The sequence below is a fragment of the Mus caroli genome, chromosome X (genome assembly GCF_900094665.2).
Source record: "Mus caroli chromosome X, CAROLI_EIJ_v1.1, whole genome shotgun sequence".
Classification (NCBI taxonomy): domain Eukaryota; kingdom Metazoa; phylum Chordata; class Mammalia; order Rodentia; family Muridae; genus Mus; species Mus caroli.
Window position 1 is genome coordinate 43,458,037 of NC_034589.1, and position 15,303 is coordinate 43,473,339.

The 15,303-nt window shown below is 38.4% G+C and overlaps 1 protein-coding gene across 1 annotated transcript in view; it reads left to right on the forward strand.

Moving 5' to 3' along the window:
• The window catches only part of Stk26 (serine/threonine kinase 26), a 67,340-nt gene that overhangs the window by 41,814 nt on the left and 10,223 nt on the right, over window positions 1-15,303 (forward strand). Inside the window, exons 5-6 of the mRNA XM_021152903.2 lie at window positions 2,654-2,884; window positions 11,899-11,955. Coding sequence (XP_021008562.1) covers window positions 2,654-2,884; window positions 11,899-11,955 — 288 coding nt within the window. The remainder of the gene's footprint in view (window positions 1-2,653; window positions 2,885-11,898; window positions 11,956-15,303) is intronic.

The following is a 15,303-nucleotide window of genomic DNA, read 5'->3' on the forward strand; positions in this document are numbered from 1 at the left end:
GATGGTGGTGGTGGTGGTGATGGTGGTGGTAGTGATGGTAGTGGTGGTGGTGGTGGTGATGGTGGTGGTGGTGCTGGTGGTGGTGATTTTTCAGACTTCAAAACACAAATTAAGTTGGGAAGCTCCTGAAGAATGACACCCAAGGCTTCCCTCTCGCCTCCTTATATTGGTACACACACACATGCATATGTACCTGTACTCAAAGGTGAATTCACATCCATCCACATACATGTACACATATACACTCCAAAAGACAGAAAACAAAAACTTGACATTGAATATTTCCCAGTCCTCTGCAGTTAGGCAATTATAGAGAGGTGAACTAACCACCATATTATTTCATGCCTATTTTCACCACAAGCTACTACAAAGAGAAACATTATCCCATGAGGTAGGAAGAGGTAACTGTGGGTTAGCCACCATATATATGATAGTAATCACAGAACAGTGTTGGTAGAAGGCACCACCAATGGAGCTGTGCCAGGCTAAACTAAAGCTAAACTAAAGCTGGATAGGGATGCACACTTATCTTGAACTAGAGAAAAAGACTGAAATAGAAAGTGTATCTCCAAAAAAAGAAAATTAAGCCCAACCAAGGAGAATAGCCAAGGTTTCGAGGCTAAATGGGTCATGTTTTAATTGTATTTTAGGTAAGATCAGAAAGAGAAGGCCACCAAATTCAATTGCAGGACAAAGAACTTGATAGGGAAACTTCCATGGCTACTTTGTCTAAAAATGAGGTGAAACACTAAGGATATGAAGATGCTGTAATTCTCTCCTGAAATTCAGGTTAAGACAGAACTTGGGGAAATTGTTGTAAATGAACTTTAGGTTTTGGTTTAGTTGACAAGTTTGATTGACTAGAATCAGATAGCATCCTTTTATGTTTTAAAGAAGCTCAAAGTAAAGTATTAGCCTAGCAGAGCCCTCAAGTGTACTTTAATAATGTTCCATTTGGAAGGTTTTGATCAGCAGTGTCTTCACTCTTTAGCAATATTAATGAGAATATAAAAGGTTGTCTTATGGACGTCATCTTTTGAGGCAAAATCTGTATCATGACGGTCAGTACGTTTAGACATTTAAGTTATGCTGATGCACATGTTTCTGCTTAATTCTAGATTTTTTGTATTATCTAATTCTAGTTCCCTTCTGTAAGGTAACTTGGGGTTTGGTTTGGTTTGGTTTGGTTTTGTTTGGTTTGGTTTGGTTTGGTTTGGTTTGGTTTGGTTTGGTTTGGTTTGGTTTGGTTTTTCCAGACAGGGTTTCTCTGTATAGCTCTGGATGTTCTGGAATTCACTCTGTAGACCAGGCTGACCTTGAACTCAGAAATCCACCTGCCTCTGCCTCCCAATTGCTGAGATTAAAGGCATGTACCACCACTGCCTGGCGGGATATCTTTTATATTTTTAAAAAGTATTGTAATTGTACACATATTGGGTGTTAGGTGATAATATGGTACACACATAATAGTATGTAACAGTCAACATGAGGTAGTTAATATTGATACCTCCTGAAATATAAAAAATGAGGACACATAACAGTTGTACATTGTTGTGTGGTATGATATAATATCTCCTGTCTGTGTACTGTATGTGTAGGGCATATCAGAGTGATTAACAGTCCTATCTCTTTATCATTACTGTGTGTTTGGAGACCTTGAGATTGAGTTTTTGTTATTCATAAAACAGATTAGCTTATTGTAAACCATAACCCTCCACCCTCACATACCGTACCCTAGAACTTGTAAACTTTTGTCTGCTGTGTTTGGATACCCACCATCCAACTTCTCCTGTGCCCTCCTCCCCCACTCTTCCCAGCCTTTAACAATCATTATTATATATTCCAATTGCCTTCTTAAAACATACTCATATAAAAGTATGCAAAATTTGCCTTTTTGCATCTGTCTTATTTATGTAATACCCTCTAGTCCCATCTATTTTGCTGTATAATACATCATTTTTGATAGCTGAATAATATTCTATTTGTGTATATGTGTGTATGCCACATTTTTGTAATCCATCAGTCTCTTGATGGTATGTAAACTAATTTCATATCTTGGCTATTGTGACTAGTGTAACAACAGGCATGAAGGTAGATGTCTCTGGTAAGGTTCTTTCATTTCCTTAAAAGATAAACTCCAGTGTGTGATACTTTGATCAAATGGTAGATTTCGACTTTTGGTTTTCAGAAGACTCTATAGCAGTTATGACGATTCACATTCGCACTAACTGTGTATAACAATCTCCCTTTCTCTACCTTAACAGCATTTGATAGATTTGGTGAAGGGATAGAAAGTGAAGCTTACATGAAATAGTCTATAGTGTTATCTGATTTGTTTTCCTCTATTTAAAAAGTTTGATTCATGGGCCTGGAGAGATACCTCAAGGATTAAGAGCACTGCAAGAGCTGCTCTTGCTGAGGACACAAGCTCAGTTCCCAGCACCCACCTGACAGCTTACAACAGTCTGTTAGTCCAGTTGAGGGAAATCAATGCCCTCTTTGGGCCTCCACCTGTACCAGACACAAATGTGGTATAGTTGCATTTACATGCATGTAGGCGAATAAAAATAAGCACACATACAAACAAACCTAAAAGAAAAAAATTGATTTACATGATTTAAGTTTTCACTTTTTTTTCCTTTCTTCCCCTTAGAATAATATAGCGGATCCAGAAGAACTGTTCACAAAATTAGAGCGCATTGGAAAAGGCTCCTTTGGAGAAGTTTTCAAAGGAATTGATAACCGTACTCAGCAAGTGGTTGCAATTAAAATCATTGACCTTGAGGAAGCTGAGGATGAAATAGAAGACATCCAACAAGAGATAACTGTTTTGAGTCAGTGCGACAGCTCATATGTAACAAAATACTATGGGTCCTATTTAAAGGTAATGTGCATGCTATATTATTTCATAACTTGCTTTCATTATGTTTTTGAAAGGTGGTATCTTTTTAAGGTACTGCATCTTTAATATTTTAAATAGCAGCTATGGTATTAAGCTTCCTTTGTAAATTTTGCTATTAATTATTGTTATTCTTAAAATCACCATTATTTGGATAGAGAACCCCACTCTATGTGCCACACCTTTCTGGAGCTCACCACAGACCATGTGCTGTGCCTTTATCTTCTTCCCTAGTTTGGGACTACATGAGTGCTGCCCTATACTTCTAATTGACAGAAATCTGCCCACTTCCCACAAAGAGCCACAAGGAGGTGTCGGATAGATTCTTCACCTTCCTTGTCAATGGTAATAGTAATGGGTATTTGAAAACATCCAACCTGAGTATTTAATTTTAAATATTAAACACATGCAGGTATTTATATGTCAATTCTATTTTAGTGAATCTTTTTACACAAAACAAAGAATATCTATTAAAAGAAGTAAAGAGAAGTATATGTTTCCAGGCCTCGAAGCCACCACTACATTCTCTTTTTCATTCTTCTTTTTCATTATGCTTCGTGTTCCCAGAATCTTTTACTTGCACCATCAGAGGCTTTCCACTATGCAGACATCATTAGGATGTGCTGTCAGAGCTTGCTGGCTCATCTTACCCATGGCCAAAGACGGTATCTTGTTTGTTTTTGAGACACAGTCTTACTATGTCGCCCTGGCTCTCCTAGGACTCACTATGTAGACCAGGCTGGCCTTGATCTCACAGATATCAGCCTGCTAGGATTAAAGGCGTGAACCACCAGGCTTAGCTCAAAAGGCAGTGCCTAAAAATAGGAATTGCTAGTCTTTATCCTCTGGGCAAAATCTAGCACCATTTATGGTGTCAGCTAAATTATTGTTAGAGTTAACAGTTAGGTGGAGTCTTTAATAAATAAGCCTTTTTCCTGATTTCAAAATGATAAGAAAGAAACAGAAAGGAAGAAAGGAAGAAAGGAAGAAAGGAAGAAAGGAAGAAAGGAAGAAAGAAAGAAAGAAAGAAAGAAAGAAAGAAAGAAAGAAAGAAAGAAAGAAAGAAAGAAAGAAAAAGAAAGAAAGAAAGAGGAGGGGGTAGGGGTAGAGGGAGGGGAGGGGGAGAGGGAGAGGGCAAGAGGGAAGGAGGGGGGAGGGAGGGAGGGAGGGAGGGAGGGAGGGAGAAAATGAAAGAAAAAGGCCTTTATTTCCAATCCAGTATGAGCCAGCTTGCTTTGTCAGTGGCATAGACCTTGAGCTTTGGGTGGTATTTTGCCATGGTAGAGTGGGTTCATTGCATAGCTTTACCCTAGAGGCAGGAGTTCATATCTGAAGTACAGGCATGTGCAGAAAGGTTTTTCTGCTCTATATGGAAGTCTTGCTTTGTTATGGTGGTGCCTGGGCTATGTGGTTGGATACAATTTAGCAGCCATCAAGACATTTAGGCTCCAGAATGCTTGCTTTCTCTAGTGGTCACAGGCTAGTTAGTGTGTGCAGCACAGGCACACACAGAGAATCTTTAGTTCCAACTGAGTGGGAGCTAGCAGTTCAAGGCAGTGAGCCCACTTGGTAGTGATGTGGATAGATGCAGTACAGGTATAGAGCCTCATAGGGCAACCATTAGCCCAAGGAGGAGCAACTGGCATGCTTTTGGAGAATGGAGACTCCTTTTCCCGGTGACTCAATGGAATCTGCTTCATGTGAGCAAGCATTGCATTGTAGTGCCTGCCCTCTCTGGAGTTCCCTGGGAAGACTGGCTGTTGATCCCTTCATCAGTAATGATGTCCATATCTTCTGGAGCAGTCCACTTGGTTCCTACTGCTTGACGATACTGATAGCCTTCATCTTTCTCCTTAGTTCCTAGCCATCTCTCAGATGCACAGGTATGCCAGGCTCATCACTGATCCTTCCTGTGGAGTGACCCTCCTGCTTGTGTGTTGCTACAGTTAGGGATAGTGAGCTGGTTTTGTTTGAGGTTATGTTCTTTCTCTCTCTCTCTCTCTCTCTCTCTCTCTCTCTCTCTCTCTCTCCTTCCACCCCACCGTGTGTGTGTGTGTGAGAGAGAGAGAGAGAGACAGAGACAGAGACAGAGACAGAGACAGAGGGAGAGGGAGAGACACAGAGGGAGAGACACAGAAAGAGGTAGCAGGGGAGGGACCCGACTAGTATCTTCTATGCCTTCATCTTAGTGTCCTAGATCTCATTGTTTTCTTGATCTTTATATATTTATATTAGCTTACACTATCAAAGAAAAAGATGGTCAATTTTACTAACTTTTTTTTTGCAAAGTCTGTCATATTCTAATATTATAGACATCAGATTAAACAGAGAGAGAATTCGCTATAGAGTGAGTTGTGTAACAGCTAGACACTGTGGCCTATAAATTTCCAGGTGCTGGAGCTATAACATGACCACCATACTCCTTTCTGAAACTACAGAGCATCCATCCCAGTATTACATCAAAAGTACAGATTTTATGGTAAAAGTCTATATACAAAGTTACAGATAAAATGGGCACAAGTATACCTAGCCTAGCATGCTTGTCTGATTGGGTTCCATTCACAAGACTGCAATAAATAAAATCAATCAAAAGCTATGCATTAACAAACACAAGTAAGCAAGTGGTTGCTTGTGTCTCTCTCATCAAGAATGGCATGAAGAAATGACCTTACATAGCAGGTGATAAGGAAGGAAAATTTCATCTAATTTCGGCATTTACTCCTAAGTGTTAGCTGTTAATCATATCTTGCTACATATGAATAATTCTGGTTCTTTGTAGCATTTCTTATTCACTCCTAAGATATCTAACTTAGCAAGCCCTATCCTTTTATGGGAGTCTTTGAGGTTATCTCTCACTCTCAGGATCTTTAGGCTTTCCCACCAGTTCTCACAATGGGTCTGGTTGTAGGCAGCCCTGGGAATATTCTGGTCACATGTGTAATTGCTCTTTCTGGCTTGCTCTTTCTGGATTGATTCCTGGTAATTCCAGACTCTCTCTAGAGCAAACCTGAACCCTTGCTATTTTTAGGCACTTAGATCAGATATGCTATTTTTGGTGGCTGGCTTAAAATATTAAATAAACCCAATTGAAATTCAGTTTTTTAAATATATTTTATTTTACATCAGGAGTACCATGGTGGCAAAGATTTTAGTTGTTACTTAAAGCCTTTGTTTATTCACAGTTCTCTCATAGACAAATGTGCTTCAGCTGCCTGAGTTTTTATTTGTAAAAGATCATATTTTAAGAACACTCCCATCAGCCTAGCCTAAGATAATCCACACACCAGTCATCTAGTAATGACTTCATCTCTCATAAGTGCAAACTAATGCTTGATTTATTTTCCCCTAAATACTGATGGTAAAATGTATTTAGAGCAGCCCATGACAGAAAACTAGTTTTCTAAAGGCTAAAACTGAATTTTTTAAATCACCTTTACCAATTATTTATGGAAGTCCTGTAAAGGTTATTTGAAGAACACGTTTCTTCATGATAAGACTATATAAATGCTGTTATAGGTAAGTGAATATACATATAAAACTTAGAACTCTTCTCTGATTTTAAATTACTTCCTTTGTGTGTGTGTGTAAGAATGATATCCAGAGTTGTCTTTTCTTACCTGGATGCTAATCATAAATTGTCAGTTGCACCCGTGTTATTAAAATTAAATTATCTTGGGGGATGGGGAGAAAGATATACAGAGCATTAAACGTACCACTAAGTTAAATCCTATTCCTTAAAGTATAGTCCAGGTTGGCCTTGAACTTGCAATTCTCCTGCTCTGACCCTGTGCAGTTTTTTTATTACAATTGTGAACCACCCTGGTGAGCTAAGTACTTCACTGAAATTAACCAACTCATTATTTCCCATTTGTATTGTCATACTGTGATTGCGTAGGCATGCATTTTTGTTGTAAACTAAAGCCACATCAAATATAATAGGGTTCTGTTTAATGCAGTCAGCATAACTTAAGACCACATCCTGTTAGTACCATGAGGGAATGGCTTTGTCGACTGACTTAGCTATGTACTGGGGGCCTGTCAGTGCATTTCAGATGGCAGTGGAGTTTGTGAGTCAACTTAATTGAACAAAACGGGATATGGGATTTACACAGGATATCATACATAACCAAGGCTTCACTGTGAGCTAGAGTAAAAGTCACTGCCTTTAAGAGAAAATTATATGTTCTCTAAAACTGTGTGCAGTTGTAGTGATCTCCTTCCGACATGCAAACATTGACTGGGTATTCATTTTGACTGAGCTCACTGTAGAACTCCATCTTTAAAAACAAGAGTAAAAAACCAGATGAACACATCAGTGTGACCACAGTGGTTTCCTTTCCTCTTCGTTCACTGCAGCTTGCCCTGACAAAGTTAGTCTTTATGAAGAGCTCTACAGTCTGCAAGCCCTTTCCTTCTGACTTCATACTAATCGAAGAATCTTTCAGCATCTTCAAATATTTTGTTAGTTTGATGCAAATTTTAAAATGAAGCTCATTCAGACACTGAATAGAATGTGAATCAAGCCTGTATTTGCTGCTGAAGTTGCCTTTTTGCTAAGGGAATATGGTCCCACCCACAGATCCATATATATTACAACCAGTATTGTTTTTTTAAAGAATGAATGAAGTGAAATATTTCAGAGTAAAACCTGTAGCTGTGTGGTCTTTTTTTTTTTTTACCAGAACTTCATGTATGATTGCATCTAGAATGTGTTCAGTGCCTCTGGAATATGGTTTTATTTGAAAATGTGTGCGATGTTTTCTGATAAAGCTTGACAGTCATTTCTTTCTCCATTGTAAAATGTTCTTCTCTCAAAACAAAAGAATAGCTTTAGGCTTAACATAATCCATCTCTAAGAAGCCCCATATTTCCACAGACATGTATTTATTGAATACCCTACTATGGGTATTTTTCTCATTCACTTTATTCTGACAACTCCACAATTCAGCCTTCCTCCTCAGCCCCAGGTATGCGTTTCAATTTTTTTCTCCTGTTACCTACATGTGGTTGACTCTATCAAGTACAGTAACTCTAACACTAGGGAAATAGCATTTGAACTATTTGACATATGACTTTGTGGGACTTGGATTGTAGACAAGGCATTCCCAACTGGAACAAAATTGTGTAGAGGGGATAAAGTTTCAGGCCCCATTCTTCATATGGCTATCTCTACTGTTCTCTGTCATTCTGGAAAATCATTCATGCTACATTTTAAAATCATGATTAAAAATTACACAAACTATTATTTCAGCTGTTTTTCTGTGTTTGTTTTTAACAATGGTTTTATATTTTGAGAAATTAATATATTTTACCTTTCCCCTCCCCCAGTTCCTCCCTTCCTCCCTATCCCTGCTCATCTTCATATTCTTTCTCTTAAAAATAAATACAAAACATGGAGTCCAGTTTGTGTTGGCTGACTACTCCTGAGCATGGCCTCTGCCATGGAGGGTAGTTGATATACTCAGCATCCATTTTAAGTGCTCCATTTTTACATTGTTGCTTAGCCATCACTCTCTATCATTGCCAGCATATCTTTATCAACTGAAACTCTGTACCAACATAGAGTAATTCCCTATTGCTGGATTCCATGGCAACCACTATCCTTGGGGCTATCACTGTGGTCTTGACCACTCTAGGTACAATGGAATCATACAAAATTTACCCTTTTGTAATTGTACCTGCCTTTACAGTTATACATTCTAGCTTATGTCATCAGTGTAATAGGCTATTGGAGTAATAGGCCTCCCAGTCACTTCAACTTGTATACAGTACACATAATCCTCATGGTGTGTGTGTGTGTGTGTGTGTGTGTGTGTGTGTGTGTGTATGTATGTAAGTATGTTTGTGTGTGTGTATGCATGTGCTATAGATATCTTAAGTACTTTTTATATAAGAAAATTCTGACTTTGTAGCACCATTTCTCCCTACTTTGCCCAAGTGTTTGATTTAGTAGCAAATCATTAGAGTCCATATCAAGGGGTAGCACAAAGATGTACTTCCTTGATATTTCTTTTTCTTCTGTGCTCCCTGAGGTCTTGCCCTGGGTCAGGCCTGCTTACCATGAGTCTGGATGTCCAGAACACCCTCCCATGAAACTTGTCTCTAGAAATGGAGTGACCTAAAGAAGGTAGCCATAAAAATCTGTCAAGTCTCCTGGTTGTCTCAAAGTTCCAGTGAGTAGCTTGCTGGCCAGCAGGAAGTCCTATTTTCAGATGTAGAAGTTACTTAGTTGGGACTTGAGCAAACTCAGCCATATAGCCTGCTCTCTAAGGTCACAGCTTAAGGTTTCTCTGCATCCATTTTGGTGACAGTTGGGAAGCTTCCATTTTGAACTGGTACAAACAAAATGTCACACATTGTTTTTTAACTTGAAAAACAGGTGCTTTCGTTCATGCAGAACAGCAAAATAGAAGCATATTTTACAGTGATTTTTTTTTAAATGTCAGGCACACAGGAAGCATTCTGAGTTCACATGATAGAATAGTTAGTTATTAGGAACATGTTTGTGGCAAATGAACAAATCTTAATTTATAACTCATTATAAATTTTTTTCTTCCTCTTGAAAACATGTAAAGATGGATCCCATTTGCAGTTGTCAGAGTTTCAGTGCCCCATTGCTATCCATAAATTCAAGTTACATGAATCACTCTTAAAGCTCTGCTTCCTCCCCCACTACTGTGGGTTTTCATCTCTTTCTTAATGTAGACACGGGACTTTAAGTGCTTTGCTTTCTCAGTTAAAGCTGGATTGCTATGGCAGAACAGAATGGAAGTCAAGATTACTGGAGGGGGTAAATAGGATGGGAGAAATGCTTCCTCATATATCTCCCATATAGAAAGAGCATCAAGAAAAGTATTGATGGGCTGTGCAAGCATCAGGGCCAAAGTTCAGATCCCCACAAGCCACGTATAAGCTGGGTAAATGCTTCTGGCCCTTAATCTCAACCAGCAAGGAACCAGACACAGAACCCCTGGGGCAAGCTAACCAACCAGACTAGCCAAATGGGAAGCTCAAAGTTCAGTGGGAAAAAAAGCTACAAAACCCACCCCTGTCTATATGGCAGAAAGCAATGCAGGAAGCCATCCAATATCCACTTCGGTCTCTACATTCAATATCTGCACATACACAGACATGTGTTCCCAGACACACGGACATAGGCATTATATGATCTTTCAACCTTCCTCATCTCGTGAGTATTCTTGTTTCTGGGAGTCCATTCCCTGCCTTGATAAAGTAAGTCCCAGTCTCACAGGAATGCTGCACATTTTCAACTGAACTCTTAAAATCTGCCCAGAGATCCAGTTATGTTAGATTTTTTTATTTACTCTTTTTTTGACAGTCCAGATTTTATCCCCCTCCAGGTCCACCCTCTGACTGTTCCATAACCAATACCTCCTCCCCCACCCCCATCTCCACGAGGATGTACTCCCTACCCCAGCAGACCTCCCCACTCCCTGGGGCCTCTAGTCTCTTAATGGTTAGGTGTGCCTTCTCTGACTGAGTCCAAACCCTGCAGTCCTCTGCTGTTGAAGGCTAGCAGCATGGGTGGGAGAATGTTGCTCCTACAGGTAGCGCTTTTAAATGATAAAAATAGTCCTTGTGTCATAACTTGAAGCACGGCAGTGACTATATTTCGCCCTACAGAAACGATTAATGTCTCTGAAGCCCTTCATGCTTTCTTAGTATCAATGCCTTTATGTTAAAATTGCCTTCGGAAGCACCGCACCACCTCCCACCCCCGAACATAGACGTTATTTTAATGAGGAAATGCACGCTTCAAAACCTAAATATTTTCCTTGGAAATGGGCTCACAGAACACAATTCATTCATAGTGTGACTGCTGTGAGCCTAGTTAAACCAGCCTTTCCACCTCTCATCAATTCTGTGGTCTCACAACGTTTCAGTGAATACCATTCATGAAGTACTGTAGAGAAAGGAGTAATTCAAGCTATATCTGAAACAAAGAGGAAGTTGGTATTTATTGAAGAAGTTTTATTTGGGGGAAGCTGTTTGGTGCTGGAGCTCAAACCCTTCATGAGGTCTAGGCAAGCACTCCACTAATGAGCTGTTTGCCTACTCATCCAATAGAGTTAGACGTTGTACACACATGTGTGCATGCATGCATGCGTGTGTGCATGCATTTGTTTCATACTGCATTCCTTTATATCTCTTCTATAATCTTTTTTCTTGTTCAGCTTACAACAAAGTTAATTTTATCTGAAGTGGTCATATTAAACTACACACTCTTTTTTTTTTTTTTAAGGGTTTTTTTTCATATTTCCCCCCCCCCCCCCCCCCCCCGGATTCCATGTGTGTGCAAGAATATCTATCATGGCTAGTAAAAGTTTTAAAATGTACTAAAACAAATGGAACAATGCAAAATGCCTAGTGTCTTCCAACTCTAAAATTACACAGAAATCATTCAAAAATCCCCACCATGTCCATTTTTAATGGAATTATACTTCCCCTTCTTTCTTTCTATTTTTTTATTTAAAGATTTATTTATTTATTATGTATACAACATTTTGCCTGCATATATGCTGCAGGCCAGAAGAGGGCACAAGATCTCATTACAGATGGTTGTGAGCCACCATGTGGTTGCTGGCAATTGAACTCAGGACCTTTGGAAGATCAGCCAGTGCTCTTAGCTGCTGAGCCATCTCACCAGCCCATGCTTTCCCTTCAATACCATTCAAGATAATGACTTAAAGTAATTGTTCACTTTCTGGATTTTATAAAACTTAGTGATAGTTAAATAATGGCATGTACTGCTTGTGTATGGTTAACTGTATTGTTTAGGTAGATTTGAAGAAGGTATAGGCTTGATGTTTCACTCTGTAATTTTCTGTGGAAAGACGATATATATTCTGGGTTCCAAACAACCATGTTAAAGCCTGTATTTTATAACCAGTACACTGGTTACTATGTAAGATCTGCCTAATTCTAGTATGTTATTATGGGCCAGGCATGTAACTATTAAATTTTTTATGTGTTTACAGGGTTCAAAACTATGGATAATAATGGAATACCTAGGTGGAGGTTCAGCATTGGATCTTGTGAGTACTTTGAAATAATTATATATAACACAACACATCTACATAAAGTTATTTAACTCTGTAATTATGTAAGCAGTAGCTTTTGGGCAAACTAACTTATTAAGGTAAGATGTTCAATTTTAACTGTGCTTGGAGGGGGTTTCTACTCTATGTGCACAAACTGTACTACAGGTTAGACCATGCTGCTGACAGTCTTTCGCTATATAAGGAATACAAATGTCTCAGTAAATTAAAGTCCAGAAATTCAGAATGATTGTATGCCAAATCAGTTTGACACTTTTATGCTCTCCTTAATACTGAGTATATTTGGATTTAAAAAAATACATATATGGAATGGAGAGATGACTCACTGATTAAGTACAGTGGCTGTTCTTCCAGAGGACCCAAGTTTGCTTCCCAACACCCATATAACTGTTAATAACTGTCTATAATCCCATTTTCAGGGGATCCAATGCCTTTTTCTGGACTCCACAGACACCAGGCACATAAATGGCACACAGACCAATATGCAGACAATATAAGTAAACAATAAAATAATATAAAAAGAAAAACTTTAAAATACGTCAAGATAACTGTCACTAACAGTGATCATAAATCTAAGGTTTCAGTCTTTGAAAATTTATGAGTCAATACCCTAACCCCACCCCAACATGATGGTATTAGGAAATATAATTAAGCCATGAGAATGGAGCCTTCAGGAATGACATTAGTGTATTTATCAAAAGAATCTCAGGAGTATATTCTAGCTCTACTTTTTTATTTTCATATGAGGATACAATGACAAGGACCATCTGTAAACCACGAAATGTCTTCCCAGAGATACCCATCTGCTTAGGTTCTCTAGCACACAGAACTGGGAAATCAGTGTTTGCTATTTAATTCAGCCCAGGATGCTCTGTTAGAGCAGCCTGAGGTGACCAAGACTGACATGAGGGTTTTAATCCTGTTGGCCTGTAGAAATGGCTTTCTATAGACATTTTCCTTCTCAGTAGGTCATTTGAAAATGTGTTTTTGTTTTGTTTTGTGTTTTGTTTTGTTGTTAAAATAACTGAAAAGTATTACTATCATTGTGATTTTACTTTGTAAAATAGGTAGCCATCTAGTTAGCTAGCTAGCTATTATAAGGGTGGAAAAGGGATGCACACAGCCCAGGGGCCCATAGGAATATCAGAGGACAAGTATGCTCTCTCCTCCTTCCATGTAGGTTCAGGGAATGAACCTTACTTAGGTCATTGGGTTTGGTGGCAAGTGCCTTTACTCATGGAGCCAGCTGCTAGCCTATTTTCCTAGACAGATGTTTACAGTGCTAAAATCTGGTGGTGTGCAGGAAAATGAAAACATGTTCACATGGGACATGTCTCTGAGAAAAACTGTTTTTCCCAAGTTGTTGTAATGGCACCAAAACTGATCCCTCCATTGAAAAAATTATTGACATGCAATTATATTTAAAGTTCAATCTAGGCTATAATAGTTAACATGCTACAGATTGACCATTGAATGGACAAATAGCTGTTTGAGGTTCTAAAACTATCTCTATTTCTCCAGGTCTGTGACATTGAAGCAGTCACCTGGACTTTTTGGGCTTAGATCCTATAGATTGTGTAACACAAAGAACTTATACTAAATTATTTCTATGTTCTCTTACATCCTTAATATTATGTGACATATTTGTTTATTTTTGTTTATTTTTAATTTTTTGAGGTCCAGTTACCCTATAACTCATAATTTTTCTGCCTCAGCCTCCAGAATGTTCCACCTTGTTCTGAGGCAGGATCTCCAAACCCTCCCATTTCTTCCAGTTCATGGCTTCTATTGTCATAAATATACATATGTATTACTAAATATAATTTCTAGCTACTACCATTTTCAATTTATTTTCAATATTTAAAAATTTAAATTGTAGAATTCTTTCACTTCCTAGGTTAGGTATTTAAATTCCGAAGCATTTTACGTCTTTGAGATAATAGTAAATGAAATTAATTCCCTGATTTTTTTCTCAGCATTTTTGCTATGGTATGTATATTGGATGTTGGTTTTGTATATTAGATTTATATCCTGCCTCAAAAGTTATAGGGCTAGAAAGATGTCTCAGTGGTTAGGAGCACTGTGTGTTTTTCTAGAAGACCTGGGTTCAATTCCCAGCACCCACATGGCAAGTCATAACTGTTTGTAATTCCAGTTCCAGGGGATCCAATACCCTCACATAGACATGCATGCAGGCAAAACACTAAAGCACATAAAATAAAATATAAAAGGCCTTAGACCTGACTGCCAACTACTTAAAACTTTAGATGACTGAATGACTAAAAATGTGTCTAAGAGATTTGTTTGTGGTGTGGGGGGAGGTGATCCATTTTTTCCAAAGAAATGATAATTAAACTCAGTGCAGAGCCTCACCTCCTAGGAATTCATGGTAGCTTATGCAGTTGCCCAGTTTTGTAATCCTTTCTTGAGTTTACTCTTTATTTCTGTCTCCTCTCCAGTGAGGCATTTTCTTATAGAAAGAAAACCTTTTCTGCATCGTCTTCTTGAAGTTAAATGATCATATTTCTATACCATGGGGTCTTACAACTGTGCTACTCTGCCATTTGCATTTTTTTCTCTTTCTTTTTATTTTATGTATGAGTGCTGGATCTGCATGTATACCTGCATTACAGAAGAGGGCATCAAACCCCATTACAGATGGTTGTGAGCCACCATGTGGTTGCTGGGAATTGAACTCAGGATCTCTGGAAGAACAGTCACTGCTCTTAACTGCTGAGCCATCTCTCAAGTCCCTGCTTGCAATTCTTGAATACTGATAGCCCTTTACTAATCCACTACTTACTTTATTGGGTCCCCTAAGATAGTCACTATGTCTTTCCCCCCAGTTTATAGGCATTGGGAAAGCTATAGTCTGTAATAGTAATGTTACTCACCGACTGCTGGCCCAATCCCAGCTAGCAATCCTAATCTGTATCCAGTACTTATAGTTTGCTCAGTTTAATGTTATATCCAAGTGAAAGAAACACATTTTCTCTATCTTATGTTGCTATCTACTTCTATATAATATTTAGACAAATAGCAATTAATATATACTTAATGAATTAAAATGTTGTCAGTATCATATTGGTTCACAGTCTAGTGACCTAATTCCAGTTCTACTAAATGGCTGCCTAATACTGAGCATGTCAGTCACTCTGTGACTTAATTTCCTCAAATGTTAAATGAAAAAAAAAAACAGGTTAGCAATGTCTAGTTCTGCTTTACCAGCTAAAAATATTAATAGTCCTGTGATTTAATTATAAAGCATAGGAGTCACTGGGAAAACATAGTCCTTTTCCATGTGTATTCATAGATAGATGAATG